We start from the raw sequence: 22,430 nt of genomic DNA on the forward strand, positions 1-22,430 counted from the left end.
GGCAGCGACCAATCACCATGCCATTACAGCCTTCAGAGGAAGCTGTTTATGGGGCTGCAGCGCTAATTAGGCTCATGAACTAACAAATCTGCCTGCACGAAGCCGGCGAGGAAAACGATCACATCCATGGATTAGTCTGGGAGTAGCCGAGCACTTTTTATTTTTTGGCTTCTTCGACACTGCCCGCCGCCCTTTCCTAACTTGTTTACTGCGCAGAAACTTTCCCCCTTTTTTCCTTGGGTGTGGAGTATTTTTCAAGCAAGAGCGCCTACGACAACTTTAACCTAAACTGGGGAATCTGGACTATCAGACCATGTTTCAACCTACACCCAAGAGGTGTTTTACTATAGAGTCTTTAGTGGCGAAGGATAATCCGGTACCGGCGTCCCGCACCGAGGAGCCCATCAGGCCAGCGGCTCTCAGCTATGCAAACTCCGGCCAGATGAACCCATTTCTGAACGGCTTTCACTCCGGCGGCAGGGGCGTCTACTCTAACCCGGACTTGGTTTTTGCCGAGGCGGTCTCTCATCCGCCAAACTCTACCGTTCCAGTGCATCCGGTGGCCCCGCCGCACGCTCTGGCCGCTCACCCGCTTTCATCCTCACACAGTCCGCACCCGCTTTTTGCCAGCCAGCAAAGAGACCCCTCAACTTTCTACCCCTGGTTATTACACAGATATAGGTACTTGGGTCACAGGTTTCAAGGTAAGTTGTCAAAGTGTTCGACTTTGGATGAGTTTTACGCACGAACAACTACGGACTGTAGCATTTTCTTTTTTGTTATTATTTCATTTTTGTTTTGTTTTTTTAGACTGTGTTAAGCTGAGAGCAAGGTGGTGTAAAAATATATATAAATACATATTTGAAGCTGTAGCAGAACAGTTTTAAAGAGAAGCGTCGTTAAGTGCCAAAACTAGTTTTAAAGGTGTCGCAGCTGTAAAAAGAAATGACCTCGTAACGAATTTCTTCGATTTTGGAGAAAGAAAAATAATCTGTAGCAAAGAAATATTTGTGGCTGGGCTTGTGAGGACGCCTGCAGCTTTGGAGTATGTGTTCACGTTTGTTGTTTTTTTAAAGAGTAGAAATTCTGACATGTTTGTACACCGGTAGTCTGCAGGTTATATATAGCGCATGATCTATATCCAGAAACGCAATGAATGCATTTCGCTAGTCTGCGGTTTAAAGACCTGTTACAGCAGGTTTTTTAGTTTTTAGTTTTTTTAGTTTTGTTTTTTAAATAAATACATAAATTTTTATTTGAGCTAAACGTGTAATTATATGATTATGCTGTTCCTAAATTTCTGAACCTGACATTAGACAAAATATGAGTAAATTGTAAATTTATTGTTTAAGTTGGTTTGGCCTGAGAACTTTACCATTGTTGATTTCGGGGGATGAATTTGTGGTATTTTTATGTGACTGTTATTATTAATAATATTATTACTGAATATTATTTTTATTTGTTTGATTTGGTTTGGTTTGGTTTGTTTTTCCTGCAAGTGACAGCACTATTTTTTATTTTTATTTTTTATTTTCCTTGAATGTATTTTCAGTTTAATTTCTAAGGTGGTTTTGGGTGTTGTCGATTTACATTTTGTTCACAAAGAGCTAATTTAATTAAGTCCAGGATTATACGTCTGCTTTATTTGTTTCCCTCTTCTCTTCACACGGAAGGACTGACAGATATTAAAAGAAGAAACCTTCAATAATGATTAATTTAAACACACACACACTTTCATAAACACGGCGTGTGGCTTTTTATTGACTAATGTCCAGCTTCTATTTGGACTTTATTATCGTCCTCTTTTATAGTCCCTCAGGAGACTGCAGTCCTCTAGCTGCGCCCAGGCCTGTTGTTTCTTATGGAATAGTTAACATCTTATAAAATATACATATATATTTGAATAAGTCACTGAGGATCCTCGCTTTCTGCTCGCTTCTAGGTAATGAAACGAGTCCAGAGAGCTTCCTTTTGCACAACGCGCTGGCCAGAAAGCCCAAAAGAATCCGGACAGCTTTTTCACCTTCGCAACTCCTGCGGCTCGAACACGCGTTCGAGAAAAACCATTATGTGGTGGGAGCAGAAAGAAAGCAGCTCGCCCACAGCCTTAGCCTCACAGAAACTCAGGTAAGAAGCACAGGATTTTACTCGACATTCCGCCCTCTCTCTCCACTCACCTGCTCTCACTTTGTGTGTGTGTTTTTTGTTTCAATGCTGCTTCTCAGCGCGTCGTGTCGTGTTTTTGGCTTTTAGGAAATCCCCACTTTCATTTTACAGTGGTTCGAGAGATTATTATAAAAGCTGACTGTGTTGTGGTGCTTGTCCTGGAGGACGGTGTGTTACTTTTTAGGTGTTTGTTTATTTTATTTTTTTTTAACGTGCGTCATGGAGCCTTCAATCAGGCCTGTAAAACGTGTGCGTATTTACGCGCGGCACTAAAGCGGGGTGTTATCATTTGCTTATCATTTGCCAAACAATAACGCGAAATTATCAGGTGGCACACCGTTTCCACGTTGTCATTTGAAGACAGAGGCTTTCTGCTGGAGCCAGTCCACCGTCATTGTGTAGGCCTAACCTCATTCCAGGAGGGGGTTGAATTACTTTGTTTTGGGGTGGGGGGGGAGAGAATGTTGCCTTTTCAAAATGGAGGGCAAATTAACCAGTTAACCATTTTATAGGGTAGGAGATACAAAGAGCGAGGCGGGTTCAGTGAATTCCCCCTGCCATATTTAAGATGCTGTTTGAGCCCATCAGCCTGCTGTCTTTTGTCCGCTGTGTCTCCTTTAGACGGCGGGGCCTTTTGGAGGAGCTGAAGGGAGAAATGAACCGTCACCTACTTCAATTAGCCCACTGAAGGCTTATTAAACGCACCTCGGTTGCCATTAAAGAGCTGAAAGGGCTGCACAGCGACAAAACAGGAACAGATAATTTATCGATTTAGATGTTGTTAATTCCCCCTACGGTACCGATTATTGACAAATCCACTTAGAGGAGCGTGTGGACATATATGTTAAACGTGCCTCAGAGACATTTATTTCTCTTGACATCCACATGCTGACATTTTTGTTTTAAAATAAAATCTAAAAAAAAAGAAAATAAATTTCTGACCTACTTTGGGTATGGCGTCAAAGTTTCTCCGCGCATTACAACAATAGTGAACCTTATTTAATAAAATATTCTATTTGTGTCACAACTCCTTGTCTCATTTTCCTGTTTTTTTCTCCCCATAATTTTAAGGCGTGATGTGGAAAAGACTCTGTCCTGTTATATTGTTAATAGAAGTGGGGGTTGACCTTTTTAAGGCGGAAGTCGCTCTTTTTTATGTGAGTTAATAAGAATAATTGGAGTAATTAACAATGACATGATTTTTAATGGCATGTATTCGTGCTGTACTGGAACTATAATTGATGTTTGTTTTTTCTGGCGGCTGTTTCCTTAGGTGCAGGTCACATTTTGCCTTTTTAAAAAATTATTGTTATTTCTGCTGAACTCTCTGCTTGTTTTTAGCCCTGCTATCCTATTCACGCTTGGTTTTACGCACTGGCCAATCGCGGTTTATCTCGTGATACTGATACGGGTTTGTTCTCTCTCTCCCTCTCTGGTTTCTTCCCCCCCTTCTCTCTGCAGGTAAAAGTGTGGTTTCAGAACCGACGGACGAAGTTCAAGAGACAGAAGTTGGAAGAGGAGGGCTCGGAGTCTCAGCAGAAGAAGAAAGGATCGCATCACATAAACCGGTGGAGACTGGCGACTAAACAGGCGAGCCCGGAGGAAATTGATGTCACTTCGGACGATTAAAATAAAGACTATGCGCCTGAATGAAGGAGGACATGGATACAGGATGCCGTGTAGAGACAAGTGAGAGGGTACAAAGCCAATGTCACATTTCAGATCTCCGGAGATCGGCAGCTGAGGGTGAGACAAGCCCGACTGACACTGCTGTCACCACGCGGGTCTGTCAGTCCGAGTGACCCAGGGAAATGTGACCGACAGTGTCTCAGTCCACCTACCTGAACCCTTTCTCGCACCAACCACCACTACTACCCCCCTTCCCCCACCCTCCCCCACCTACAACCAACACCTAATTATATTTTTCTCCAATTCACATTGGACGTTTGCACTTCAGAAGGCTTTTATTATTATTTTTTCCTCCTCTTATTTTTTTAAACAAAAAAAAAAAAATCGTTTCCACGTAAGATATACCAAAACACCAAACTGCTTTTTTTTTTGTAAAACTTGAAATGCATGGTCTAGTTTTTTTTTTTCTTCTTTTTTCCTGGTAGCTGTTATTAATTTGACGAGTTTTCGCAAACCAAGGAAAAACAGAAACAACAACAACAAAAAAGAGGAATAATCAGTTTTGTTTCCAACTCTATTTTCAAACTGAGAGATGTCGTGCTTCTTCCTTTTTACAATGTGTGCAGTCTTTAATTAATGATTCTCGTGTAAAAGTGATTGTGAAAACATATGAAGTAGCGGTGCTGCGTTATGGTGTTTATTTTTAATTTTTTTTAAGGAAAGAAAAGTGGAATTTCGATGAAAAAAATGACATCTTTCTATAAAAAAATTAAAAAATAAGTGAATCAGACCACAGACAAAGTACTTAAAGGGAAGGTATCAGGACATTCCTTTAACCTAAAGCTTTACCAATGTGTCGCTGTGGCCCCCACACAGCCTTCTGTCAGGACTTGACCCTCCAGTGAAAGTTGAAACGAAGGACTAAAAAGCAAGAATTGACAAAGAGAGGAGAGAGAGCAAAAATAAAAAAAAGCACTGAGCGTTATTCCATGTACAGAAATGCTAAAACAAAGTTAATGTTTCTGTTAAACCCGCTTTTACAGAATGTAAATACTTTTTTGTGTTTGTGTTAAGTTTGCTACAATTTTAACACAAAGTATACTTCCAAGAAGTATGTAATTGTCAATATTTTGTCAATAAAGTTTTATCAATATGTCGCGCGCAGTAAAAGTATAGACTTTTGATTACGCAGAGCAACCTTAATGGTTTTCTTTCTTTTTTCTTTTTTTGGAAATGCGCAATCATTTGGCGCACAGCGAGGCGCGCTGATGTGGCGTTTATAGGATGATTTAAAAAACAAAGAGAGGAAAAATTCTGCAGCATGTAATTTGTTTTCCTCAGCCCTGCATTTGTTTCTCAGTCTGACACAGAAAGCATTTTTTTTCCTCCAGGAGCTGCAGCGTCTGCTCCGCTCCGGCTACAAAGAGTCCCTACAAGCTTTTGTGAAAGTGCAAATCAGTTTGGGCAATTATCATGCGAGTAATATGAGGGGGGGAAAGGGGATGCATTGCCCAGTGGTCCACTTTAATCTCTTAATCCACGGATCCAAGGGGGGCTTGGTTGGACATAATTTAGTACAATCTGACTACCCCTCACGACGCGATAAGGGAAGGTTGCAATGTGCCGCAAAAAATGGGATCTTTGTTTAAAATCTTGTCTTTTAGGCTCCAGTCATGCTGCAAGCTGCTGCTTTGGACCGAGCGGAAACATTACAGGACTTCTTTTTTGGAGCCCGTGAGCGCATTAAAAAAGAGACAGAGATGCAGGAAATGATTTCTCACTTAAACACAAACAAACAAAACAACAAAACCACGAAAGCAGAAAGAAATCTTAACAAATTGAAACTAGATTATGATGGTTTTTGTTTGTTTCCTCGCGAACAGCATAGCAAACCTAACTTCGGTGTTTCTCGCGGAGGTGCACGTGTTTGTTTAATTGTTTCATAAAGTAAAAAGTGGTGTTTTTGTGGTTTGGGTTAGGAAGGAGGGGGGGGGGGCATGGCATATAGGGAATTCTTAATCGGCCCATAGATTATAACAGCAATAAAAATCTATAGAGAATACCATTAGCTTTGGAGAAAAAAACCCCTAAAAGCTTTATTACAAACCCAGCTTTGAAATAGGGGGGATTAGAGGACTGAAAGGGTCCCACAATAGTTAGAAGAAAAGGTTTCATGCTAATGAGGTTAATGCCCTTTGTATCTCCGGACTCCACAACTTCATTACTCCTATCTCGGGCAACACCGAGCGGCTCAGAGCTTCACAATCCACTCGAGCTTTTCCCTACCCTGCCTATAAAGAAGGATTTGATAGCAGTCCTGTTCAAACTAGATAATTATATCTTTTCAAGTTGGAATTAAGATAAAGAAAGTGCAGTGGAGGCGGTGAGCCTTGATCCGCCGCAAACAAATTTGGCGCACTCTCCCCCCCCCCCCCGCCACCACCACACATACACCCCCTCCTCGTGTGCGCCTGCATGGACACACAGGAGACAGGACAGGCTTCTCATTAGAGCCTGGCACAATTTGATTAATTTAAATGCGTTTGATTTCAACCCCTCTCTCTTAAAAAAAGTAGTGCATGGAAATAATTTTTGATCTTATTTTTGAAATTACGTTTTTTTTTTTTTTAAAGCTACAATATCCAAAAAAATCTGCTTCACCAAATTAAAAGCTTCCACCGGGTGTATTGTATTTTAATTTGCTAAATAAAAATAGAATAGACTCTCTATTTTGAAAGTACCTATTACTACATAAAAAATTAAAATAAAATAATAAAAAGCTGTAGGCGGAGGGGGAGTGGGGGATTATTTTCTGTAAAGCAGTCTTGGTAAAGACATCTTCCTAACAAAAGCGCGCATGCGGCTTCCGTAATATTTAGGTTTTTACGTCTGAGAAATTCAAGGCGCTCTTCTTTTCAGATCCTGGCATTTGTTAGAGGACGATCAGGCGCAATTTGAAACTAAGGTCACATGAATATAATTGCTTTGGACAGAATTCAAACAGCGTGCGCGCGTTATGAGTTGAAGTGGGCCCTCACATATTAGATCCTTCTTCCAGACGCTCGTGCTGTGCGTTACGGGCCAGCTGTGGGGACCTTTGGTGACCCGCTTATCTAAACCTAAACTGCCCCTCTCGCGGGCTAAACTCCCTCATAAATCATCCCAAGTCCACGCGCAATTTGGTTCTTGCGTAAATTTTGGACATTTTGGAAACGAGCTCCCGCTGCATCAAACATTTAGCGCGCAACGTGAAATGATTATTCACCACTGAAAAGAGTAGTCGGTCCTATCAAATGACCCCACTGACCCAAAACCTCTAATCTGCAATTAGTAGGTATAATTACGTCCGCTGACACCACTAATGTGAATAGGGAGGGAATAAGGGGAGGACAGGCTCGGTATTAGCGCGCAAAGTCAATAATTGATCGAGCTGGAATCTCTTAAGTCGGAAGAAGTGCTTCTGAAAGGATAGATTTGGATAGTTTGTCAACACATCGTCTGCCGGAGGAGTTTCATTTCGAAGAGCATCTCGTCGGGGGCAAAATGAATGTCTGTGAGGTGGCACCTGTAGGCCGACAGACCCAACGTCAGGCCTAACTTGATCTGTCCTGTTTCACAAATTGCCTCTGAAATTGATCCTTGAAACGAGAGAATGAACCCCGCACAATTCCCCTGGCCTCGACATAAGGTGCAGCGATAAATATACAAGACTAATGAGCAATTACCATACAATCACTCTTCAAATAGCTTACATAATACTAAATTAAACATCCACGCCTCGGATTCAGTTTCTTTCTTTATTATTAATAACGAAAGAGGGGCGTTTGCAGCCACGATGTGCTCGGATGATTATGTTTTCCGAACCCAGCAATTTCCAATTTGCCATCGGGTACAGTCAGCGGTTACTGACTCGGACTAACTAGTCTACCGACTTTCAGTGGCATGAACACAGCTGGGCAGACGTGGAGATCTTGGTGAATAACGCGTTCTTTATCCTTAAGTTATTTCCAGCTCAGATTTTGAACGAGGTGAGGCGTTTAAGTGCACGATTAAACACGCAGACACTCTCGGAGCGCTCCTAAAGGCATCACAGCGGCCTGCTGCGTTTTCTGACATGACAATGAACTTGTTAGCGCCTGAGGTCCTATACTGGAAAAAAAAAATAAAATTAATCAATATATTGTTTGAAAAAATGCCAAAGCTGTAAGATATAAATATGCCGAGTGTTCTTTCAAAAGAAAAGAAAAGAAAAGAAAAAAAAAGAAACCAAAAAACACTTGAGTTAATGTATTCAAGGCAGGTCGACATCACACACACACACACACACACACACACACACACACACACACACACACACACACACTAAGAGCCTGGCACCAAAATGTGATTGTTAATAGATGAACAAAGCCAAGTGGCACATTACAAGCTGCTCTGACAGGCCCATGCAGAGTTTCACTCACTGGGTTTTGGTGCTCCATTGCCCATGTTCACCGAGGTCACCACACACACATGTCACATGACCTACAAGTGACAAATGGTCATTTCACTATGAAATATTCATTGCATTTCAGAAACAGTAAACTTTATTTTTTTTCCACCTGCACAATGGCCGCCCTCCCCCTCTGTCAGGCCTCAGTCCCATCATGCCTTGCGCCCTGCATTTGCAGACACCACCAGCATATCTGTGTGCTCCCCTCTGTAACCACAGTGCACAGGCACAGCTCAGTTTGGAAGGCCTCAGAAACTTTATTAGCTGTCCCCCCCCCCCCCTCCTTAAACTCTTCTTATTATAATTGGCTGCAGCAGTAAACATCTATTTTTCCATGCATTAATATTCTTATGGCCAACTGCAATGCCAGAGATTCCTAATGCTTATTTTCTCTAACGATATAGGGGCAATTTGGGCTGTAATTTGAGGCTGTTTCATTTGCATATAAGTGTTTCCCACATATCCACCACCAGCTCTGAAGAGAACGACTGTCGACCCCTTGTCCTCTGAAGTTCCAACCTCCAAACATTTTATAGGTTGTATCTGCAACCAGCATTCCCTTCAGCTCCCTAATGTGTAACACATGGTGGACTGTACACCTGATAAAATACCTCAGGGGCGCCGCAGTTTGGAAAATCCTCAATTCGCTCTCTAAATAAAACAAACAATGGCCTCACTAAATATATCACATGTGCCTGCTGAACTATTTTGTGTCTCTTGACCTGCAAGTCCCCTCCCACATCATCAGCACTGACACGGCTCTGTCTGTTTGCAGGACGCAGCTTGCAGGTACTTTTGAAAATACTGCCTGATTTTATGACCTCCTGCTTTTAGAATAAACAGGCTGTAGTGCTATGGCCTGCTGAAGCTCCATTGTTCCTGTGTGTGTGTGTGCGTCTCTATTTAAGCTGCTAGTTCTCCTATCCGTGTTTTATGTCGCTCCATGTGAGGGTATGGTCACATGCAATTAAATTAGCTCACTTCTAAAAGTGGACTTTTGAGTCCACTTCCCCTCTGCTACTTCATCCCTGTGAAATCGCTGCAAATGTGGCTACAATTAGAGCTGAAGTGTAACATAGCTCCCAGAGCATGGGTTACCAAGCAGACAGGTGAAATTGTGGGCACCTGTTCTTCTGCCCCCTCAAAGCTTCGCTGTGTCTCCCCCTTTTGGTGACTGGGAGGGAGCAAAATCTGGCCCCCAAAAAACATGAAATATCAAGTTACTTTGGGCTGAGTCTGACAGCAGTGGAGTGTTTAGTGTCTGGGAAGTGAAGCAGCAATAAAATACTAGTGGTCTTTGCAGACAGGGGCTTGCATGCTCTTGGGTAGTGGATGGTGCATCGCTTTTCCTTATTCCTTTTCAACGCAGGAGTCAACTGAGCCCATGACACACATTTAAAGTGTAACTTTAGATGTTTGGATTTTTCATTAAGTGGCTTTAAAATAGACTGTTGGCAAACAAGAGAAACATTAGCCTGAAGTAAAGCGCATATCAGTAAATACTACTGGTACTGTAGCCTTACATAGTGTTGTTAACACTAAAAAGAAATGGCACAGTTTGAAAGTGGAACTGTAAACTATTGCATTGGACCACCGTATGGTAAGGTGAAAAATTATTATTCTAATTTGTTTTATAGCCTGAGCTATAGTTTATCATAACACAAATAATTATATGATAACATAATATACAAGTACTTTTTGAGTGATAGAAGAAATACTTTTAGCTGGCGCTATTTTGACGTTTCCTTTACCAGATAATTAATTTGCTTGTGAAACAACAGTCAGTGAAGCACCTACAAGAGCGGGCAATGTATAAAAACTATCCTTAATTAGCAATAAAATGAGCTTTAAGCAACGATAACTTGCATATATTTTTTTTTAATTTTGCAAACTATCCGTGAACATTTCGTTGACGGTACTGTAAAGCTGGAAATGATGTTTATAAATCTTTGTAGAAGTTAGTAAACACACAGCAGTGCTACTATAAACATTACTTACATGGCTATTCTAAAAGTTGAAGCTGATGTTCATAATATTGTATTAAATAACTTAAAACTAAGAAGGTAAGTTGGGCAGTGGCGTAAATGATAAGACTGTGAGCTTGGGGCGGGGGGGGCCTTCGGGTCCCATTTTACTCACTCACATGCTGCTTACTTATGCTGGCATCTTGGTATTTTTTAAAATATTGTTGCTTAAACAGACACAAATTAGTCACTTCACATATATATAAGGCGATACTTGGGTTGCTGCCTTCTTATATATGTTCCCTGCTTGCAATGAAACATGCTGGTCGTATTCTCTTCGTCCGCATGGTTACTTGTTGCTTTCTGTTCCATTTGCCCGAACTGAACTTGGTAAAAGAGCTTTTGTCCATTTAGCACCCTCGGCTTGGAACAAACTGCAGAAGGAATGGAAAATGACTGAATTCATTTCATTAAGTGCTTTTAAATCTAAACTATGAATCCTTGAGGCCAAGTCCATAACATGCAACTGTTTCAATTAGATTGTCATTTTAACTGACTTTTTTATTTTTTTTATTGAATTTTATTTTATTTATTCTTTCACTTATTGTTGCATGTGTGTTGTTGCTGCCTGTGTTTGAGTAATCTCTGTAACTGTGAGACACCTGCTGCTGCCTATCTTGGCCAGGTCTCCCTTGAAAAAGAGGTTTTTAATCTCAATGGGATCTTCCTGGTTAAATAAAGGTTAATAATAATAATAAAAGTTCCTGTTTTAGAAAAAATAAAAATATATTAGAAATTATATATATATATATATATATATATATATATATATATATATATATATATATATATATATATATATATATATATATATATCTAGTGAGGATAATCTCACTGAGCACTGCGTATCTCTGTGATGCCAGTAGTTATGACAAATCTGCAATATTTTGATGCCCTGAGAATTAGAACAAGCTCAGCGATCAGTAATGAAAGCTTTACTACAATATTTCTCTTATCAGTTATGACACCATGCATTATACTATATATAATTTTAAAAAATGTTGAAGGGTCTTTCTTTTTTAATATCTAGAATTTTAGGTGTCCCATAAATAATATTGGATTGAATAAAATTATTTTTTTCTACATATGAATTAATTATATAACTATATTACTGCCTTAATAATGATTGGTAAACAGGAATAATTATACTTATGTTAGTAGTAAATAATTAATCCTGTAATTGTTGAATTAACTATCTATTTACCATTTAACAACAAAGGTCATTATGAAGTGTTTGACATTTCTGCTTGTGTGTGTGTTGATATATTTGGTGTGAGTTAAAAACAGAAGTGTGGCTTGAGACTGAAAATATTTACCAGCTCATTCAGTACATTTTCACGCTTTAGTTTGGAATTTGGAGCTTTTACCCTCCTTTCCAAATTACCCTCAGTCAAAACTGGAGAATGACAAGCAACACTGACCAGACCACTTTATTCTAATTTACAACAGGCAGTTTTCATAACACACCAGAAGGGGTTTCTTGACACTCTGTAATTCATGGTAATTCATGACGTTTCAGCTGCTTCACGCGACGTCTTCATGAATGCTGATCCAACTCTTACGCCAGCTCTCATTAGCTTCTCATACAACACTGAAGTCATTTGTGGCATCAATGCGACGCCGTGCCAACTCTCTGGTCAGTTCTGTCATAATAGCCCACCTCCCCCTCTGCGCAACAGACACTTGAAGTCGGTTTAAACATGACTAATATTCACAAACAATATTTTCCGTGGAGGACTGTGTGTGCGTGTCTTGTATGAGCGAGTATGCATTTGCGGTTTGGTAGTGGGTGTCTCTGCGTTCTCTGCTCCATCGTGGAAAAATACCGTCCGACAAAACAGTCTGTGGCTTTGTCTCGAGAAATTGAATGTCCTCGGTTGTGGCTAAATACACATCGTTATGTTCAGCACAAACACCTAACAAAAGAAGTGGTTTTGTCTCATGAGCCCGAGGGCTGCAACTTCAGCTGAGATTAAGCACACAAATATGGAAGTAATATACAGAAGATGAGGTTGGAAAAAGTACGAGAAGCTTCGTGTTTGTTACGTCTTTCCGATGGCGGCAGATGTTCTCGAATTCCCTGCTGTAAAACCGTGCGGGCCATGTGTTCCAAATGTGTTACGGCAGGGGGAAAAAATACAGTGTGCTGAAGTGTCTGACATCTAAACACTGACATGTTTAAGCAACGCAGAAAGACAAGAAAAGGCTTTTAGTGCAGGTTTCAGTGTGACTGCTTGGAGAGCTGGAGCCTTGCTTGACAGGCGGTGTAAATGATTGGTGGCAGTAATTCAGTTTGTGACACCTATTATGGGCCAATGAACAACTTAGCACCTCCACAGAGAAACTGACCTAAATTACTCTTGCTGATCATTCACTCCCATTCACTCATAATGTTCTTCCTCTGCACAGCTTAGCTATTTATTGAAGGGAGAGGGATGCTGTCTAAACATCTCAAGTGGAGTTTGTGAGAGCCACCTTCTAATTAATAACAAGCATAACTCGGTTTACGTAAGCTTAAGGTGAAATAATTACCTCTCCACAGGCAGCAGCGCAGAGAGACTTTGAAGTCTGACCAGCGTTGGCTGGGAACTCTCCAACTTCGACGGTCGTGCAGCACTCCATTATGCATTAGCAGCAACCGAGAAGTGCTCTGTGCTTCACCTGACTCTAACTGGTGCTAACGCTCGCTGGCTAAAGCGCCTTCAACCATATAATTGCATGCAGTGTGAACATATGAGCTCTAAATGCATGTAACCCACAGAAATGAGGGGCGGCTTGACTGTGAAGCCACGCGATGTGCGCATCAGCACCTCAGACGAGCGGGCAGAATAAACAGGTGCAACGCCGAGTGTGGAATGTATAAACGAGGCAATGGCAATCTATGTCTTTTCAAGTCCAATTACAACGAGAGCTAAAGCCACAGCACCTGGTCTTGTTGAAGCTTTTTGTCCCCCAACCCCCCCCATACAAGCACGCACGCACACACAGGCTGTTCTATGTGTTTATGAGTGAGGTATAATGGTAGCGGGGTGTGTAAGTGCTGCAGCTTATTTTGTATTTGGAGGTGAGGACATGGCAAATCAGACCACTTCACACATGAAAGGCAGGAGTAGGTTCATTTAATTCTCTGTGCCTCTCTTAGCCTGGATCTCGCTGTCCTTTTAGGGGGACTCCAGAGGCTAGTTAAAAGGTGTCTGATTCTCACCATGAATCTAATTAGATCTCTGACTGAGGTCTTAACATCTCCTTTGAAAAAAAAAGAAGAAGAAGAAGAAGAAAAAAGAAATGCATGGAGGAATAAGGTGCTAAAGCACATAGCCCCTCGCCTCCACTGCACCTTGGCCTGAGCTGTCCCCCTGCTCCCTCCTTTTCAGGAGAAAAACAAAGTCCTGCAGGCTAATGAAGTTTGTAATTAAGGAGATTCTGTCGGGCTGAATGAGTAATTAGGACGGAGTTTCTCAGGGGTGTTAATGGTGGTCAGGCTCAGTGGAGCATAGGCTGCATGTATGGCCAAAGAGAGCACTCTTTCATACCTCACCAGCAAGCGGAAGGGGGGGAGACGTGAGCCCGTTTTCCCCTTGATTTAGACCTGTTGTCTCTCAGGGAGGGGGCTGTTTGGTGCACTTGCCGTGTAAGATGTGCAGTGTTATTTAAGATCAGAAGCCTGAGTGGTTGAGGGGAAGCTGTCCTTCTTCCCTCCAGATTGTCACGTTCAGGCATGTCTATAGGAAACATGAGTGCATTCTCAGCCCAACTAATTTGCTATAGATTTCTGACGTATTGTGAAATCAGATATAATTTGAGGCAAATGGCTGCGGGACAGGACCACGCGCTGTTCCTGGTGAAGACATCTCCGTTCTAATTATCACATTTACTTCAGATTGGTTGACTGTGCTGCTGATAAAGAAAGTTCACCTGGCCTCAATTAACTATATTTATCTCAGATTATCCCTCCACGAGATTTCTGCTCTGGCGAAAAGATTAGCGTTATTAAGAGTCGCATATGCAGGATGAATACATTTTCAGACAAAGTGACATCTCTTAAGGATGAGAAATTAAATCAATGAAATGGGAATCAAAAGGAAGTAGCTGCATGTACTCAGGATTCTTCTGCCGCCTTCTTTTTTCATAAAAATTTCTCCTGCTGTAATATCACAGCTTGCATGCGCAGATACGCTGTTTTCAAATTGAAAACTAAATTTAATAATTGTTTAATTCTTATCTGAAGTTATCTACAATCAAATTTGCTCACCAAGACACAGAGGTGAGATTTACTTAAAGTCGCGATTTGGATTTGCAGTAACAGAGCACATTAGCGTGAGCACACCGAAGCCAAGATCAGAGTGTTTACAAACTGACGTCTTTGACAGATACTGTAGAAGGAGTCTCACCAGAGGCTGATCTCTGGTTAACCTCTACATTCTCTAAAATCATTTACACAGTTTAAACTGGGAAACGTCCTGCTGTGAGGCACAACACCTGGGCTTTGAACCCGTGACCTCACATCTGAGTGCTCTCGCTGAAGCCCCCGCTGCCTCCCGGTCAGCTGGAGGATCAGCACGGACAGACAGACCCAGAACTCTTCATTTCCTGTTTCGCCTGCAACTACAAAAAAAAAAAAAGCAAAGCAAAGAAAAAAGAAGCTACCTGTGTTACAGGTAACCAAAGCACGACCCTTGTGAGGACAAGCTATGTTTTCACTGTGCTGTGGGTAAAAGGCCAGAAGGAAAACAGAAAGCGAACAATGTGGTCATTCCAGATATTTTTACGTATTCAAAGATAATAAAAGAGACTTTAAAGTAATATCGTTCCAGATTTTTCCACTTTATTGACATTTTTTGTTGCCTTAGAATTGCTCCCGTGGACCAAAAGGGGATAAGACAGATCTCAGTTGCAGACTCATTACAGGTTAAGTAAGTGTTTGTCAGCTCCAGGCAGACCTACGTGGATGAGGCCTTCTCATGCAGGCTACTTCCTCACACATTAGTCTTCAACCAAATTACTCTGAGCGGAGGCTCTGCCCAGTCCATCCCTCATCGACCTCTCTCCCCTCTGCGCTGCAGGCAGGGCTGGAGATAAAAAAGCTGAAAACCGGCTCTAGGAATCCTAAATATTAGTGGTTGTAAATCAGCCCCCAGTGGCCTATGAATAGCAATTATCTTTTTTTGCACTAATAAATCCCCCTAGTCACAGATAAGATGGTTTCCTTCCCTAACCCGCAGTAAAAACAGCTAAGTATTGAGCAAGCAAAAATGGGAGGGGTACAGCAAATAAATGAGGGCTCTTTAGCAGTGGATTACACTCAGTCATAAGAGGGAAAAAATGTAGTCTTTTGTAGTGGTGGTGCACAGCATATGAATCGAGAGGGGAAAAGGCGTATGATCACAGGACTTTAGGAATTCAGATCATATCAAGGAGCAAGCCTGAGCTCTTATCAGCCTTATCAATACCTGCTAAACGTGATTCCCTTCAGTGCGCGCTGAGTTTCGGTTGGTGGAAGTGCTGAGATTTCCTGAAAATGTCACTGGAGGGGGAGGAGAGGGAACATAGTGAATGATTGTGAGGTTATACCAATCTGATAGGAATGCTCTTTGATTTTTATCTATAATCAGTGAGGATGGACAAGGTTTAGCCATTGTAGAGCGCTCTCGACTGATTCAGCTGAACATCCCTCAACCAGAACGCCAAACTAACTTCCTCTGTTGTTAGCACTGAGAATAAGTTCACAGTACCTCTGCACTCTACTGGGATTTCTAAGACTTTATGGTATTCATCTATAAAGGAGAAAAACACAGCAATCAGGAGCTTTTTCCTCGCCTCTCCACTCTATAAGGTGAATGAACCCTTATTCCATGTAAAGACTTAAGTTAACCTCATTAAGCTTGCTCACACACAAGATACATAATTATCCCTGAGAGGATAGCTGGTGCTAATACAAATTAGAAAGATAATTAAGCTACTGAGACTGGCCATTGCATCTCCCAGAGCATTGGACCCAAAGAACCATTACGGTGAATTAGAGCCTTTGTTTACAGTCACAACAAGAGCCTTTTACCAGTGGCCATGTTTGTCAGAAGCCCCGTGTAACCTGGGTTCAAGTGTGCCGTGCTTCCTTTGGTTACTTGTGGCACATTAGTTTGGGAACACACCTCGCCCAGGTGTTTGCGCTCTACCTGCAGAATTTTATGTGAATTCCTTTCTTTGCAGCGTCAAACACAACTCCACAACGCCCCCACCTCACTGAAAGCAAAGACCCCTGAGAAAAAGTGCCTGTGGGCACTCATAAAAATTCAATCTAAATGACAAACCACTTCTGAAGTGTGCAATGCGTCTGCTCCCCTCTGTAACAAGGCAGTTTAGTGCCCCGAAAAGTCATAGTAGCTACTTCAAAGATACCTTAAATGCCTCCTCAAGCTAGCAGTAAGCGGTTCTCTCTTTGCCTTTGCAAACTCTCACTCAAACAGGAATAATAAATCTGGCTGATTTCTACATTCCTCTTTAGATCATATGATACCCAAACAACCGGGTGAAAACTCAAACTGCTCCAGCGTGTGCACCACAAACATACATGAGCGCCGCTCAATCTGGTCTCTCCGCAGCATCGTGATTAGATCAGGGCTGAACTTTTTTGGTGAAAATATGTCAAGAGAAAAAGATAAGTACACACAGCTGGATGCATTTTAGACTGCAATTCTCTTTTGTCATAGGAAGAGCACACACTGTGGAGGGCCCGAATGAAAATGCTGTTGCATTTGAGTGAACCAAAGCAATTGTTTGTGCGTGTGGGGAGGGGGTTGTTCCACACACTCCAGCTATGCTTTAAAAATGCAGCTCATAATGGGGAAAAGTTTTTGGCCATGTACAGAGGCAAGTTTTCTTTTTCTTCCCTTTGGTGAGGGGAGTGTGGAGAAGAGGAGCACGCTGCTGGTTGTGTGCCAGCTCTGCCTCCTGTGGTTTCACGCATAACAACCTTGCATGTGCACAGCTCTAAGTAAAGCATTGATTTAAGAGGGTACTTCTTCTTTCCACAGCTTTAGCAAAACAAGCTCCTATGTTTGGATAGACCCTGTAAGCAGCTCACTGACCTGAGCAATGGGTCAGATTAAGTTGGACCCTCCCCACCACCGCCACCTTCACCCTTCCCTCCCTGCCGCTCTCCCTCCCTTCATCCTTGTAGGCCCAACGCAAAATGAGGAAAGGGAAAGTGCTCTTCAGGGCAGGGAGGCCTGCCAGCCAGGTCAAGGGAGTTGCTCAGGAAAACAGGAAACTGACAAGAGAGACAAATGACAGGTCTCACCCAACCACCCGCTGGTAAACCAGTTTGCTACAAAAGCTGATCATCCGTAATTGCTGCAAGACTTTAAAAAGCCTTTAAAATATCTGGTGAGATTTAATTAAAAAAAGATTTTACTCCAGCAATTACCACAACTCTGTCCATTTTCCCATAACTAATTTCCAAAAGTCGACCACTAAGCTGTGGTTACCTAGCTCATTGTAGTCAGACTCATCCCAGTCCACGTAAATCTGTAAATGTGTTACCACTGAAGCTCGTCTGGGACAAAGCTGGGATAATAACCTGTGAAGGAGGTCGTACAGTTGATCATGAACACAGCAAGCTATCTATTATGGTTCACAATTACAAGAAACATTAACTCCGAGTGGAAAAAGCAGACAGCAAACACTGTGGCATGGCATCAAGCTTAACTTAAATTATCTATTGACTCTGCTGAGAGATTGTTCACAATAAGTTAGTTATATATTTCCTCTGGACAAGTTGGAGGGAGGACTGTGTGTGCTTTCGCACGCGTTTGTGCTTGTGTGTGAGTGTGTCAGTGTGTGAGTAAGGGGAGAGTAAGGGTTCAGAGCAGAGAAGCTGCTTTTGGCCAAAGGCAAAGATAAGCGAAGGGGAGTGGAGGTGGTGGGAGGGACGCAACGGATTGAGCCAGGCAATCAGCGAGCGATCTGAGGCGGTGTTTAGTGGTGCTGTAAGATCTGCTAAACTAGCCCTAATTTCCCCTGTTGTAGGAGATGTGTGAGTTGAGGTGGAAAGGGGCAGGAGGAGGGGAGGCCTTTGGTCTGTCAGAGTGGAGTTAATCTGAACCTGGGGCAGCACGTTCACTTTTGATGGGGGCCAGAGATTGGACGCCGAAGCGGAGGGGGCGGAGGGCCGGGAGGATGAAAGATCACCCACACCTGCGAGGGGCTGCCGAAAGTTACAACTCACTCAAAGAGGCCTTTCTTACTGCTGCTCCATTTGTCAAAGATGATGGGGGCAATAGAAGCGAGAGCTTCACTCCATTTCTGTTTTTACTGGTGGCTCATCATTTGCGCTCGCTGCCATGGGATAAAGATTACACCGATTCGTCTTTTCACCACGAAATCTTTGCCAAATGCAAACTAAGTGCACATTTACAGAGTGACAAAAAAATCACCACAAGGATAAAAGAAGAGCTGTGAATTAAATCTTAGCGTGTTGCGTATACTCTGGCAGTTAATTCTTTCTTCCATGTTTGATTCGCTGCGGCCTCTTTTTGGTTTCAAGAGGTGCCTGTATGCAAAATCTCCCACAATCCTCTTGGAAAGAAATATGAAGCACCGCCCTTTGAGGTTTGCCCTCTTTAGCCTTGTGTCTTCCTCTCGTGCGCTAAAAGATTCATCTGTGCCAAGAGTTTTCGATTAACTTCCAAAGGTCCTCTCCTTCTTTGCAGCATAAAACGCTGAGATCTGAAGCAAAGAGTACTCTGTCTCCACAAACCACAGCTTCATCAACAATAAGCGTAGGCAATAATTTACAGCTGCGAGGATTTAAGGCAGAATTTCTTAACAAGGATGAACTCGCTGTCCAAATCAATAACTGTGTCAGGCTTAGAAACACGAGTTTTTCGGGACAGGTGCAAGATAAATTTTGGAGTATTAGAATGCCATCCAGGCTCTGTTCTTTATTAAAGTCAGTAACAATCCAGTTTGTAAATGCATTATAGGCCAGATATGCTGAATAGAGCGAGTGCGGTTCCAAGTGAAGATGGGAGGAGAGCATTAATCCCTCTCCTCTGTCTGTTTCATGTGGCCTTTTTTGCTCTTTGCCAGGGTAATGCTCTCGCCTCAGCTGGCAGCTCAGGCTGCGCCGAGAGCATAGCACATCTGGATCTAAAGCTGAGGGAGGGATAGTGTATGTGAGTGTCTAAATAGACCGTGGGCTTATGTCTGCGTCAGGCAGGTGGGCACCACTTTGTGTTTGGACGTATTTTCTGAAGAATTATGAAGAAACTGCCCTCCGTGTCCCAACATGACAGGCTGAATCCCCAGGCAGAGGTGCCTGCTCATAAACAAGAACATATGGACGGTAAAGAATCGTAAAGATTTTGTTTCCGCTGGCCCGGAGTCCCGCTGAGAGCAAAGTATCAACTTCAGTCAAAGAATGAATGTTTTCCGTAAGTTATCGTCCAGACAAGTGGAGCGAGTAACTCTTCTCCAGAAAACAAGGCGAAGCTCCCAGCTGGGAACGAAACAGATTGCACTCTACATGCATGTAAATAAAATTGAGACGTATAAATCGTGCGCTCATGCTAACAGATTGAGATGTTTTACAAGTGAAACATGCTTGCTTTGACATTCCTGCATTAACTTTTCTGCTCTGTGACGCTGCAAGTGCTTCCCTCTTCTTCTCGTACATGGAATGTTTTTCCAGAGTGCGGTTTGGACGCTCATTCATGCTTTTTTTCACATGCAAATCAATTTCCATATGTTCATCTGAGAGCGATGTGCTTGTGCGGTGAGCACTACCCGAAATTCAAGTTCTCTCTGCTATTCTAATGAGACTCTGTTCAAATATAGACAGGAGAATTGCTTGCGCCATATAAACACACAGCCAAATCATTGTGTTTGATGAATGGACTACAGGAGGGCCTGTATATGCACATCGCTGATGTTAGGCCCGAGGCTTTTGTCGAATAGATTGCGAGAGAAAATGTGGGACAGAATTCCTGGCAAAGCTAACAGGTCAGGGAATATCCACTTTATAATGGCATAGTGTTGTGAAAAACAAGTGGACCAGCAACTCATAGATCACATTTCACACCCTGGGCCAATTAAAGCCTGCTTTAAATAACATCAAGAGCTGATGGATCTGTCTCAACCCTTAACACCGCAACCTTGGAAGCACGAGCACTCATTGCCCTGCAGTTTAGCAGCGTGTGGCCGCCAGCAGTCATACACAAGAGAGGCTTGCAGTGAAAAATAATGGGCACATTTTTACACCCTCTAGTCCTTTACACCTGCACACCATGTCCTCGGTTATAGAGTGGGTGAAGTGGCTGGTGTTAGCCAGAAACAACATTCAAAGGACTGAGCTCCAGACTGAATCACCTGCAAGAAGCGGCTCATCTTTTCTTCTGTCAATGTTTTTGAAAGAGGCACCATTTCATAGTGATTGCGAACAGCTAACTGGTGATGCTGGGTGTGAGAAAGTGTTGCTGGGATATTTCGCCACATGAAGGGGAGACCAATTGTGTGTACAGCACCATCTCTGCAGGGATTAGTGGTGCCATTAAGTGGCGATGAGTTGCAGCGGGGGGCCACATCCCCTGCTCCCTCATTAAATCGCCAGCAGCTGCCCTTTATCACAGCTCTCCCTCGCCACCGTACTGTACCATCAGCACCCTCACAGCACCCATGGTGCCAGTCTAGGACCTTTGGCCTTCATGAAATCTCTTTTAGTAGCTTTAAGAAAGTTTAATTACAGGCTACTGTAAGGACCACATTGATTTCCCCCCTTGTGGTTTCTGCATCATCTACATTTCTTTAGATGCAAATGTGTTTTAAATGCATTTAATATATTTTTGCTAAGAACAGGAGATGCTGGTGAGAAGGGGTGGTGTCAGAAAGGTATGATTAAAACCATGGAAACTAAGGTTGAATATGAATAACATATTTTAAATATTATTAAGACTCAATATATTTATAGATATTGTAAAATGTCTGCAATTTTGTTCCTCTCTATGGTTTTTTCTGATACACATAATTTATTTAGTCTGGGATGTAACCTAGTGGTGGCTGGTGACTAACCACACAGCAGGTGATGTGTGAATATGAAGACTGGGATTGATTTGTTCTGTTCACGCGGTGACACGACAATGATCATCAAAAAAAAGCGAAGCTTTTCCAAGAGCAGCCTTTTCTCACGCAGACACGTCGCTCTCGTAGCTCTTTAATCCATCACAAAAAACATAAATCCATCGACACTGTTTTAAGTGTGGATCGGGGAGAAAAAGACACAAAGACACTGTGAGCCCGCATGTATGTGCAGGAGCGCTTACCACTACAATGTATGTAATGATATCAAAAGGAATTCACAAATATTCCCAGACACTAAACAGCTTTTGAAAAGAGGAGACAGAGGTGTTCTCGAATGCTTCCCAGAATGACGTGCTCGAGGCTGTGGCTGCAGGGCAGAGATGCATTGCTCTGCAGACAGAGGGGGAAAAAAATAGTAGGTGGGGCAGGAAATAATGACAAGGCCTATGCGTCTTTTCAGAAAACGCCCACTTTTGTGAAGTTTGGCCATTTCCTCAAGGCATAATTCATTTCTGGAAGCATGAAAGTTGAATTTTCCTTTATTTATTTAGAACACGATGAAATATATAGATGCATATACCTGAAACATCTTTTAAAAAAGAATTAAAACCCCCATTTCCACTGGATTTAAGTACCGTGATAAAGAAACACAAAGTCCAAAGCAGTTCAGTGTTACAATAGTGAATACAGCTGTCCAGTCTCAGCCCCTGAGGCGACCGGGCCTGGATGAGGACTCAGAAACACAATCATACACACATGGATCTGGGGAAATTAGAGTTTCACGTAATGTAAGCATTTACAGGTGGTAAATATCCTGTTGGATTTCATGAATGTAGAAGCTTAAGCTTTACGCCCACAAGCTGCAGGGCAGAGACCCCCCCCTCCCCAACCCCGCTCCCCAACACACACACAGACACGGAATTGATTTAGTATTCAATATTAAGCAATTCGGTTGTATGAATTCTTTCACACCTTTGGATAATCTGCAGCATCTTGAAACAAACACAATTTCACTGATACGCCATATATAAATGCAAACCGTGATATGC

The 22,430-nt window shown here is 42.4% G+C and overlaps 1 protein-coding gene across 1 annotated transcript; it reads left to right on the forward strand.

Annotated features, from left to right (window-relative positions):
- Window positions 1-4,951, forward strand: emx2 (empty spiracles homeobox 2). The gene is made up of 3 exons (XM_031737939.2): window positions 1-704; window positions 1,943-2,127; window positions 3,628-4,951. The coding sequence occupies exons 1-3, from the start codon at window positions 314-316 to the stop codon at window positions 3,793-3,795; spliced, it is 744 nt and encodes a 247-aa protein (XP_031593799.1). The 5' UTR covers window positions 1-313; the 3' UTR covers window positions 3,796-4,951.
- The last annotated feature ends 17,479 nt before the right edge of the window (window positions 4,952-22,430 follow it).

Source organism: Oreochromis aureus, linkage group 13 (assembly GCF_013358895.1).
Source record: "Oreochromis aureus strain Israel breed Guangdong linkage group 13, ZZ_aureus, whole genome shotgun sequence".
Taxonomy (NCBI): domain Eukaryota; kingdom Metazoa; phylum Chordata; class Actinopteri; order Cichliformes; family Cichlidae; genus Oreochromis; species Oreochromis aureus.

What these genes read in the sequence shown, in the direction of transcription:
- emx2 (XM_031737939.2), top strand. Translation starts at nt 314, where the DNA reads ATGTTTCAACCTACACCCAAGAGGTGTTTTACTATAGAGTCTTTAGTG. An exon ending in CTTGGGTCACAGGTTTCAAG is followed by an intron (nt 705 to 1,942) that starts GTAAGTTGTCAA and finishes GCTCGCTTCTAG; the next exon opens with GTAATGAAACGAGTCCAGAG. An exon ending in TTAGCCTCACAGAAACTCAG is followed by an intron (nt 2,128 to 3,627) that starts GTAAGAAGCACA and finishes TTCTCTCTGCAG; the next exon opens with GTAAAAGTGTGGTTTCAGAA.